At 42.3% G+C, this 12,529-nt stretch overlaps 1 protein-coding gene across 2 annotated transcripts in view; it reads right to left on the bottom strand.

Moving 5' to 3' along the window:
- Positions 1–11,354, bottom strand: part of SOS1 (SOS Ras/Rac guanine nucleotide exchange factor 1) — a 151,233-nt gene extending 139,879 nt beyond the window's left edge. For both annotated transcript variants that reach the window (XM_070572867.1, XM_070572868.1), the window contains exon 1: positions 10,665–11,354. In XM_070572867.1, the coding sequence (XP_070428968.1) occupies positions 10,665–10,751 (87 nt within the window). In that variant the 5' untranslated portion in view covers positions 10,752–11,354. The remainder of the gene's footprint in view (positions 1–10,664) is intronic.
- Positions 11,355–12,529: the final 1,175 nt, after the last annotated feature.

Genomic DNA, 12,529 nt, shown 5'->3' with positions numbered 1-12,529 from the left:
TGCTTTTTCTCCCCAAATCCCCCAAGTACATAGCTGTATATCTTAGTTGTGGGTCCTTCTAGTTGCCGCCTCAGCATGGCCTTATGAGCGGTGCCATGTCCACATGCAGGATCCGAACTGGCGAAACCCTGGGCCGCTGAAGCAGAGTGCACGAAATTAACCACTCGGCTACAGGCCGGCCCCTAAACAAATTATTTCTAAAATATAGCATATGCTTCCCTATTTGCTAAAATAGAATACACTGAACATGACAATCCCAATGACTTTTGACTGGTGAAGATCCCAACTAAGACCTAGCTAACTCATTAGTAGTACATTCTTGAGGAAAGAGACTCAGAACTACATGCAATTCAACAAACATGTACTGAGCACCTGCTATACTTGAGAAATATGCTAAGCATTATAGGGAACACAAAGGTGAGGAGGACTCTATTTTTGCCCTAGAGTAATTCCCAATACATATAGAGGAGGAGCAAAGCCACAGATACAAACAAACATTAAAGGGCAGAACATCATTAAGTGCTAAAACTGAGGTATAAAGTACTAAGGAAATTAAGAGATTCATTCTACTTAGGAGATGCAGTTGTAGTAGAAAGACTTTTAGAGGAGATGGCAATTGAAGTGTACTTTGAAAGACACTTCTCAGGGCCTTCAGGTTGTACCTGCCTGTAGTTACTGAGGACAGTCCAACAAAGAAGCCTGCCATGCCTGCCATACTTGGCTACCTGCAAAGTGTAAATCCCTCCTATCACAATCCTCTCATACCCTCTCATTCCCAGTGTATTGATGGTTTCCTAGTTCCCCTCCAAACGAGCTCCTCTCCCAGGATTCCTCTTTCATCACCATCATCACTTAGACCCCCTAAACCAGAAACCTGAGAATTTGACTTTTCTTTCTCACTATCCTTTCAATGACCAAACTACCTCTAAATTTCTCTGAAATCTGTCCACTTTTGTCTATCCCCACAGCTACTACCCTAGTCAAGACTACCTCATCCCTTCCATGAATTGCTGTAAATGTCTCCTAACTGGCCTTTGTTGCCTACAGTTCTGCTGCCATTTAATCCATGCTCCACAGAGCAGACAGTGATCCTTCAAAATTCCTATCTAATTGTCAATACCCTACTTAAAATCCTTCAGTGGTTCTCTACTGCTCACAAGATAACAGGCAATAATTTGGCTCACAAGATCTGGCCCCACACTCCAGACTCCAGTTACTCAGAAATCCTAAGATGCTGAGCTCCTCTTGGACTCCAAGCAATCACAAATCCTTGGAACACACTTCCTCCTTATCCTCACCTGGTTAACTCCCACTTCCATTTAAAATGTTGCTTCTACAGACAAGACATAAAGTACAACTGAAATTTCACAATGATGTAAACTATTATGAACTCAATAAAAAAATAAATGAATAAATAAAATGAAATAAATTGTCACTTCTATCACTCCCAAATATAAACACACAAGGATAGTCTCCTGGGGCTGGCCCCGTGGCCGAGTGGTTAAGTTCGCGTGCTCCACTGCAGGCGGCCCAGTGTTTCGTTGGTTCGAATCCTGGGCGCGGACATGGCACTGCTCATCAAACCACGCTGAGGCAGCGTCCCACATGCCACAACTAGAAGGACCCACAAAGAAGAATACACAACTATGTACCGGGGGGCTTTGGGGAGAAAAAGGAAAAAATAAAATCTTTAAAAAAAAAAAAAAGGATAGTCTCCTAGCTTCCTATTGCCACTCCAAGACCATTACTTCTCAGCCTTTTCCTTTATGGTCTATGCTATATTTCCACTAACTACTGCCTTTAAAATTCTTACTTTTTTAATGCAGCAGAACCATTTTTTAAAATGTAATCCTATGCAGAGCCCCAATACATAAAAGGGCTGAGCTTCTCAGCTTAAAGCAAGGGGTTTCAAAACCCTTTCATTGAGCCTTTCTCTCCTTCCTAAGGCACTTCTTCCTAAAATCTAAGGTGTAGGACAATTAGAACACCATTGTACTTGTATTATACTGCCTACTCAAAGGATGCAACCCAGTACAGTGGAAAGAGTTGTCTTTGAAGGTAGACAAGCTTAGGTTCAAATCCTGATTCTAGCAACTTGCTTCGCTGAGGATCCATTTCCTCAGCTGTAAAACTCAGCTATAAAAATTACCACCTTGAAAAGTCAATGGGTGGAACAGAGATAAGTAATGTAAAGTCCCAAGCCCATAGTGCTTAGAATACTGGCCCATAGCAGGAACTCAACAAAATACTAACTGCTATGGTTTACCCAGAAAATGTAAGGTTTTAACATTCAAAAATCAATCAATGGAACTTATCATACTGACAAAAGAAAGGAGAAAAACCTTATGATCATTTTAACAGACAGAAAAATCTTTTTACAAATTCAATACCCATTTATGATTTTAAAAAACCCAATAACACTCAGAAAAACTAAAAATGGAGGGGGGAATCCTCAATCTGATAAAAGGCATCAATAAAAACTAACAGCTAACATCACACTTAACGGTGAATTAAGATATGCATTTCCCTTAAGAAAGGGAACAAGATAAGGATGACGACTCTCACTATTTTGATTCAACATTGTAATGGAGGCCCTAGCCAATAAAATAAAGCAAGAAAAAGAAATAAATATCAGATTGTCTCTATTTGCAGATGACATAATTATGTAGAAAATTCTATGCTACAAAACAACTACTAGCAAGATCAAAGGATACAAGATCAATATAGAAAAATCAGTTGCATGCTTATAATACGTGGAGCAAACAACTGAAAAATAAAATTTTAAAACAATTTACAATAGTATCATAAAACAAAATATTAAAGATTAAACTTAAACAAAGACATAAGATTTCTACACTGCAAACTACAAAATGTTGCTGAGAGACATTAAAAAGTCTAAATAAATGGAGAGATATACTGTGTTCATGGATCCAAAGATTTAATATTATTAAGACATCAATTCACCCTAGTGATCCATAGATTCAATACAATCACAATCAAAATCTCACAAGAATTTTGGGGTAGAAATTGACGGCTGAGCCAAAATTTATATTGAAATGTAAAATCTAGAAACACTAAAACAATATTTTAAAAGAAGAACAAAATTAGAGAACTTACACTACTTAACTTCAAAACTTACTCTAAATCTACAGTAATTAATAGCACAGTACTTGTGTAAAGATAAACAAATAGATCAATGGAATAGAATGGCGGGCCTAGAAATATATATATAAATATATTTATAATGTGTATTACATATTTAAATATGTATATTTATATAATATATACTATATATATTCATTTAATTTGCACAAAAACATCAACACAATCCAACAGGGAAAGAAAAGTCAACAAATATTTCTGAAATAACTAGATATCAGCATAAAAAAAGAATCTCAATTCCTACCTTATGTCATACACAACAATTAATTTGGAATGAACCATAAATTATGTAAAAGCTAAAATCATTAATCTTTTAGAAAACAGCATTAGGAGAATATCTTCATGACTTGGTGGCAAGCAAGGGGTTCTTGGACACAGAGCGCAATATAACCTTAAAAGAAAAAAAACCTGATAAATTTGACTCCATCAGTATTAAAAACTTCCGCTCATCAAAAAAACACCACTGCGGGGGCAGGCCCCACAGCCCGGTAATTAAGCTCAGATGCTCTGTTTCAGCAGCCCAGAGTTTCGCCAGTTCAGACCCTAGCCGCAGACACAGCACCACTCATCCGGCCATGGTGAGGTGGCGTCCCACATGCCACAACTAGGACCCACAACTGGAATATACAACAACGTACTGGGGGGCTTTGGAGAGAAGGACAAATAAATAATTAAATAAAATCTTACAGGGAAAAAAAAACACTAGGAAAATGAATAGAGAAGCCACAGGCTAGAAGAACATATTTAGGCAGACTGCCCAAAAGAAGATATACAAATTGCCAATAAGAACATGAAAAAGTGCTCAATATCATTAGACATCAGGATAATGCAAATTAAAACCACACTGAGATACCATCATAATGACTAAAATTAAAGACTAATAAACGAAATATTGCAAGGATGTGGAGCACCTGGAACTCTCATACATTGTTGATGGGAATGTAAAATGGTACAACCACTTTGGTAAAAGGTCTAGCAGTTTCTTATAAAACTAAACAGATACTGACTCTATTAGCCATTTCTCCTGGCATTCACCCAAGAGAAATGAAAACATATGTCTACAAAAAGATCTGTGTAAGAACATTCATGGCAGCTTTATTCCCAATAGCCCCAAACTGGAAACATCCCAGGTATCCATCCACTTCATAAACAAACTCTGACATATTCATATGATAGAAAAAAGGACTGAATTCTTGATAAACACAACCTCAAAAGCCTTACCAAAAATATGTAGTGTATGATTCTATTTATATGATGTTCTAAAATAGATAAGATTAATCTATGGTAGGATGACAAAAGATCAGAACACAGGTTGCTTCTGGGAAATGAGGGCAGGGACTGACTAAGAAGGCGCAGGAGGGAAATTTCAGGAGTGACAATAGTGTTTGGTATCTTTGTAGATGTTTGGGTATTATTCATTTGTCCAAACTCATTAAATGGTACAATTAACACTGGTGTATTCTACTGTACATAAATTTTACCTACAAAAGGAAAAAGAACCATAAACAAATACTGAACTCTAGTTAATGATATGCATGCTGAAATGTTTAGCGGTAAAGTGTACAGATGTCTGCAACTTACTCTGAAATGCATCAAAACATAAGATGGATTGGTAGATGGATGGAGGGATAGATAGGCATGTGATAAAGACAGTAAAATGTTAATTATATAATCTAGGTGATGAGTATATTGGTGTTTACTGTACAATTCTTTCAACTTCTATGTTTATTCGAAATTTTTCATAAAAGAATGTTGGGTAAAAAACTTGATCACAAGAAAAAAAAATTCTAAAATGAAGTGCAAAGTTTTTTCCTATTCCATCTACAGCTGTAATAAAAAAATGCATTATGGTGAGCAGGGAGCAGCTGCCACTTGTATTATTATTTGGTTAAAGCATCCTTACCACTGTTATTTCTGGACCTCCCTGCCACTGCAGTCTTCCTCTCCACTACAACACATACCATAATCCTTGTGGACTTCATCATTCAATACACCAACTTCAGAGCTCCTAATTGTCTCTTCTCCTTCATCTGTGGAATCTTAAAACTCCAAAACATAATTATCATCATCTCTAATCATAATCTGCTATTTGCTCCCATTACCCCCCTCTTCCAATTCATCAAGATTTCTAATCCATGGAGCTTTCATTGATACCTCCATTACCTCTCTTATAGCTTTACTTCCTCTCTATCACCTGAAATATCCCTAGCCTCCTAGTTTCTACCAAAATCACCTGCAACCAACTATCTTCTCGACCCATTTACCTGAATTGATGAGTGCTGCTGGAGGAAAATTTGACAACCACCAGACCAATGAATGCTACTCCAAATTTATGGTCCTCACACTTAGCACTGCTCAGTAATTCCTTTCTAATTCACTGGTTGGCTCCTTCTCCACACTTCACAGCAGCAATTCCAAAACTTTATCACTCCTCTTAACTCCTTACTTATTGCTCTTTCCTCATTCTTTGTAAAAGGATCTTGCCTTTCATTTCATCATGAAAATAGAGGCTACCTAGCATGAACTCCCTGCTCCCCCAACCTACAACCCGTCTTTATCTCTTTCCCTCCTGTTTAGAAAAAAGGATGTCATCACCCCTGCCAGAGGTAGCATAACACAGTGTTTAAAAATGCAGATTCTGTAACCAAATTGCCCTTTCCAAACCTCAGTTTTCTCTATTCTAAAATGGAGGCAATAATACATAGTATCCTGTGAGAATTAGAGAACACATGAGGCACTTAAAATAGTACCCGGCAAACAGTTCAAGGCAAATCCCATTGCTTGTGTTCCTGAGCTCCTCTCTCTTCCTTCTTCAGCACCCTCACCAGCATTCTCTACCACTTACGTCCCCAAAGGCTCCTAACACACACGAGTTTCTATCACCTTTAAATAAAAAACAAAAGTGCCTCCCCAAACTTGAATCCCCTTGCCACAGCAAAAGGGATCCTCTTTACCCCTCACCTTTCCAAGCTTCTAGAAAAAATATTCTTAAAAAAAAGTCATCTGTCCTCAATATTTTTTCCGATGCCTTTCAATCTTCTACTCACACTGAAACTGCTTGGACATAAGTGACCCCTTAGCTGTCAAATCTAACACTTTCAGACACCTTATTTGACTTTTCTGTAGCCTGATATGGTTAATGACTCTTTTCTCAAAACTCCTTTGTTTCCCAGCTTCTCAGACACTAAGGTCTCATTCTTTCTACCTGACTCCTTCCTTCTTAATCTCCTTTACTCAGTCCTTTCCCTCTGCTCTCCCCTACACATGACATTGTCCATTATCTTCCCCCAGTTCTGATGCCAGCCCTATTTCAGTTTTACCTCTAATCACTTTCAGTGGGTGGCCTCATCCACCTTTTTTAACACCTTCATTGAGGTACAACTAACAAAATAAATTGCACATATCTGAGCTGCACAATCCGTTAAATTTTAACAAATATATACACCCCTGAAACTATCAGCACAATCAAGACAAATGAACATAAAAACCTCCCCACTAAAACAACTATTGACCTGCTTTTTGTCACTATAGATCAGTTTGCATTTTCCAGAATTTTATGTAAATAGAATTATACAGAATATACTCTTTTTTTTGGTCTGGTTTCTTTCACTCAGCTTAATTATTTTGAGATTCAGCCTATCAAGAGTTATGCATATCAAGAGTTCATTCCTTTTTATTGCTGAGCACTACTCCATTGTACGGTTTTATCACAATTTGTTTATTCATTCGCCTGTTGATGGACATTTGGATAGTTTCCAATTTTTTGCTGAACAGAGCCGCTACCAACATTTATGTATAAGTCTTTGTATGGATATAGGCTTCATCTATTCTAACGGCTTTACTTACACACCTAGAAGGCACAAATCTGCTTTGCCAGATACTAACAACCAATTTGCCAGTTTGACAAGTCTACCTGGATAACCCAAAAGGACTTCTAAATTAACATGTCCAAAACTCATCTTATTATGCCACTCTGTTCACCCTAACAGCTTCTTCTCCCTGTATTCTCTATCCTAAAACCAGAAACTTAAGACTCTTCCTACTCTCTTACTACTTCCCCCAATTATTCAGAGAGTTACTAGGTCCTGTCAATTTTGCCTTTTAAACATCTCTCAAATAAAATCCATTCCCACAATTCCGTCCTATCTGATGCACCCTTAATTCAAACGCATATCATCTCTTAGCTGGACTAGCCTTCTAACTTTTCTCCTTACCCAAAGTCTCATTCTTCTCCAATCCATTTTCTATTATATGGCCCAAGCGAATTTTCTAAAATTCAAATCCGACATTACTCTACTTAAAATTCCTCAATGACTTCTATGCCCTCAAGATAAAATTCAAACTCCTTAGTTTAAAACACAAAACATTCTCTATAATCCACTTTCCTCTCCAAAATCATCCTCTGCCACTTCCCATCATGTTCTAACTTAGTCATTTCTGGATGATGTCACTTACCTTTTTATCCTTACTGCCAAGGGCAATACTTGGTCTGCTGTAGGCATGATATATTTGTGCAATACATAAGACAGGACTTAAACTGATAGATGCAGTGAGATACTCTGGGCATATTCAGGACAACTAGTAGTTCAGTCTGGCTGAAGCATGAAGAATATGAAAGATTATGGTAGGCAGTCCAGTCAGAAAAGCAGGATGAAGCCAGGTCATTGATTACCATCAATTCCATGCCAAAGATTGTGCACTTCACCCTATGCCCTCAAAAGACACCAAGAGTGCTGAACAAGAGTGTGACATGTTCAGAAGTGTACCATAACCTCTGAAATTCGAAAAACAGACAAAGGAGAGGTGAGGGACAGCAAAGTCAGTTAAGAGGTTATCACAGCAGTCTGGGAAAGGAGACTTAGAGTATTTGGAGTAGGAGGGAATAGATGAGAACATGTCAAAGGGGAATAAATCTATAGGTTGCGCCTGGGTGTAGGTAGTAATGCAAAAGAGAGAAGTCCAAGATGACACCAAAGTTTTGAACCAGTCAAATAAAATAATAAAGCCATTAATTAAGAGGAAAAATGTTTAAATGCTGCATGGAGGGGACGGAGGTGATGGTTTTAGTTTGGGTACTCCCTCACCCATTCGTTCAAACTTAAGTGCCTACTAGGTGTCAGGCACTGTATCAACGGAGGGTAAAATATCATCCCTGTTCTCTAGGACCATCCAATCTGGTTGGGGAGGGGAGAGGACAAGTAAGTAGGAACTTAAAAATCATTGTTAAGTGCTAGGCTAGCGAGCTAAAAGAAAATGAAAAAAGACTCTCCAACTCAGCCCTGAGGATTTGAGAAAAGATCTGAGGTCGAATGAGTCTAAAAGAGTAAGTAGTGTCAGACCAGGCAAAGGGCAGTCCGGGTGAAGAGAAGAGTGTGTCCAAAGAGCCTCAGGTAAGATAACACAAGTTGGGCACAACTGCTAATAGTGCAGTAAGTCCAAAGGAAGAGTTGAGATATGGAGATATCCACATGAAATGTCTGGCAGGCAGGTGAAAATGCACGTTTTGAGCTACCAAGAGCAGATATGAAATATATTTTCAATCTTGTCTTAGGTGGCTTAGAATTATCATTAGTGGATATTTTAAATAAGAATTTGTACTTAGCTGGACTGTGTACACTTCCACCTCCTCCCATCACTTTTACTGGCAAACAAGGGTATCTCTACTTAAAGTCAAAGCTAGGTTACGTAAATAAGAAAGAGGACTGGTGGGGACTGTGGTAAATTGGAGATACGTGCCATGTCTAAAGAGGACAGTCATTTACTCAGCTCCAGCAGTTTACTGCCTTGCTTGAATGCAGGCCCAATGTGGAGAGATCTTCCTATTCTTCAAGAAAAGCTGAAAATTCAGATTTTATTTAATATTTCCCACTTTTAAACTACTGGCAACTAATTACATTAAAAACAAAACAAACTGTGCTAGCCAAACAAAATGCTTCTGTGGATAGATTTCAGCAAGGGCCACCAGTGTGGCAGAGTTACATCTAGTCTTTCCACTACTTCATAGGACCCTCAACTGATGGGTATTTTCATGGTTACTCTGGGATAGAAGTTGCCTGCTTCTAAGCAAAATACCCCCAAACTGGTGGTGTTTTATGAGTTCTTTTGTATGTTTTCAAAAATTTTTCTATCTCCTCTCCACCTCAGTCAGGATACCTGCTTCTAGCATCACTGAGACCTCCTACTCCCCTTCTATTACAAGCTAAGATATCAAAGATGTCAAGCTTGCAGGTAAAGCAAAGTAAATAGTGTGAGAGCCTGATGGGATTACTAAAGAATAAAGTATACAAGGTATATGGCATCTCTCTGGTTTTCTTAGAAAACAACATCACAGAGATGTTTGTGACTACTCAGACACTTGAGGGAAAAAGTCAGTAACTTATATGTGAAATATATGACCAATTTCTGCTAACAAACCAAATAGTTTCCACTGTAAGATACCAAGAGGGAGAGGGGGAGAACAGGGCAAAAGGGAAAGTAAAAGTTGCTGGCTTTTGAGAAATATCAGACACCTTTTAAGACAGTTTTCAAAAGCATAAATGTTCAGAACAAAAGGTACACCATAATCTCAACTCTCAGTAGAAGTAAATATATTTTAACCAGATAACATGAAACATTGTTTGAGGAACGAGAAATTTGCATGTGGAAACACTATTTAAAGACTAAAGCAATCCTATACATATATAGAAAAGGTAAGAGGGAAACAAAAAAATACTCCGGTTGTTTTTATGTTCATTCAAACCACCAGTTTCTGAATTGTCACAATGTTGCTTTAGAAGCTTTTGAAATGTAGCAACATTTCCTAATTATACTTAAACATTTCGAAGTACACATCATAAGGTATATAACTTTAGATAACAATGCGGCAAACTTGAAGAAACAGAGATAGGTTAAAAATTTTAATCAACAAACCGAATAACAGTATCAAGATTTTCGGAGAAAGAAAAGAAAGGAAGGAAGGAAACAGTGGCATGTGCACCCACCCCGGTTAATCGGAGGAGTGAGGGAATTCAGAGGAATGAAGAGTGATTACCGAGGGCGAGCAAAGCAGGCCCTGTTCCCGCTGGCAGGCGAGCACTGCAATTACTTAGAACAAGCATTACAGCCAGAGCCTTCTCGAGCCCACTAAAAGGAGCAGACTGGACACCTAAACCAGAGGCTGACAGCGGCTTCGGGGGGAGATCGAGAAGGCGGAAAAGTGGCCTGCTTTGACCTCCACTGAAAACTGAGGCTCCGCCAACTCCTGTCTCTGAATCAGGGGAGAACACTAACCTCTCAAGGGCTGATTATTCGGACACACTCTCCCTGGCCGCCTGCGGCCTTCCCCCACACCGGGTGACAGCGAGCGCGGGGGAGCCTCGCAGGGGGCGCCGTCCTTTCGGGGAGGCGGTGAGACCGAGAAGAAAGACGGCCCTGCGCGCGCCCCGCCTCCCAGCCGGGCCCGGCGCGGCCCGGCGCCCTCGCAAGGGCTGCAGCCGGCCAGCGGGCTCCCGCGCGCTCCTCACCTTTTTCAGCGCCGGCACCAGCAGCCCCCGCCACTTGGGCGCGTTCTCCTCGCTGAAAAACTCGTACGGCAGCTGCTGCGCCTGCATGGTGCCCCCGGGGCGCCTCTGGGCGGGGAGAGGGGCGGCGGCGGCCGGGCCAGGGAGCCGCGAGAGGGCGAGCTCGCAGCGCGGAACAGGGCCGCGGCCCCGCCGGACGGCCCGGCCCCCTCGGGGCGCCGCGCGACCGGGCTAGCCCTGGAAAGGGGGCTGCGGGGCGAGGCCAGCGCCCGGCCACCCACCCGACACGGGCACCAGCCGCGGAGAGCGAACGCAGCCCGGAGGCGGCGGCGGCGGCATCCCGCACCACCGCCCCGGGGCCGGGCCCCCCCAACCCTCCCCGGCTCGCCGGCGCCGCCCCGGACTGCCCTCCGCCGCGGCCGCCGCCCGCCGGGGTTGCGCTCCCGAGCCGGGCCTGGCCCCGCGGCGGAGCCGGCGGCTGGGGGAGGGCGTGTGGAGAGACGCTGCGGCCGCGGCGCACGCTCCGCGCAGCGGGGACCCCGAGGCGCGAGCGACCCTGGGCCGGGAGGAGCTAGGGCCGGGGTCTGGCGGGGGAGGGGAAGGGCCCGAGGTCGTTGCTGGGGAATCTGGCTGGCCCGAGGTGCCGCCGCGGCCGCCGCCGCCGCCGCCGCCGGTGTAGCGCTGGAGCTTCCTACTAGCGAACTGAACCTGCTCGCTACTGAGCATGCGCCGCCGGGCAGGGCCGGTTCGCTCCGGGTTTTCCGGCTCCCCAGCGAAGGAGGAGGGAAGCGCGAGGGAGGGAGGGCGTCCCGCCGGGCTGTGGCTGCGCCCCTCAGGGCTGCAGGGGAGGAGCGAACGGGCCCCGAGAAGTCGAGCCCGGGGCTGAGTGGGGCCTGCGAGGTGGGGGATGAGGGGGCGGGGTGAGAGCTACGGTAAAGCGGCCCCCATTGTGTGGTTGGGCCGCGAGGGATCCCACCCCTCTCTTGGAGTCCCTAGACCTTTCGTTTCGGAAAGGGGTGTGTATTTGTGTACTTTGTTCCCGAACACGAAGATAAGGACTGCCCAGAGCGTGCAATGTATAGTAAACAGACTGGACAAAAGATAGGTGCCTTTCTCACGAAACCTACTGCTCAATATTTGTTGGATGATGGAAGTGATTACAATGTTTCCAATCGGTCTTTGCACACAACGACGAATAAAATGTGTACGTGTAGTATTGATTGTGTGTGTGTGTGTGTGTTGGAGTCAATATGTTCAGCTTTCAAACCCACTTAAGTACGAACTCCAATAACCACCTACCTCCAGTGGGAATTGAGACCGCTTCTGCAGCTCCCAGATCCCAGAACACTTTACTCATGCCCCTCTCGCATCATTTAGTTTATCATGTTTTGTATCTTTCCTGGCTCTTTCAACCAGATAAACTCCTGGAAGGCATATATTTCCCACCAGGGGCTCTACACAGAATAAGCATTCGGTGAATGTGTGTGGAATGCTAAAGGAGCAATATCTATAAATTGTTCCTACATCCCAGGGGTGGAGGTGTTTGTTTATGACAGTGGCAATGCGTGGCTGGCCCCTTATGGTTTACCATTAAGCACTTTTTTAAACATAATCTCATTTAATCCTCATAGGAAGCCTGTTTTCATTTCACACATGAGAAGACAGGTTAGAGAACTAGCCTGGATTGAAGGTGACATTGTACTCTGCTATTCCAGAGAATAATAACCAGGATCACATAGATGAGAAATGTTTAAGCAGTGGTTCTTAATCTCTGCAAAACCCCTTTGAGAATCTCATAAGTCTTAGGTCCTTTCCTGTAAAAATGTACACATACGATTTACATTTTAAAATTCTCCACGCTTTCAAAG

The sequence above is a fragment of the Equus przewalskii genome, chromosome 14, assembly GCF_037783145.1.
Source record: "Equus przewalskii isolate Varuska chromosome 14, EquPr2, whole genome shotgun sequence".
NCBI classification, from domain to species: domain Eukaryota; kingdom Metazoa; phylum Chordata; class Mammalia; order Perissodactyla; family Equidae; genus Equus; species Equus przewalskii.
Note: the sequence above shows the minus strand (reverse complement) of the source record. Positions and strands in the feature narration are given on the sequence as shown.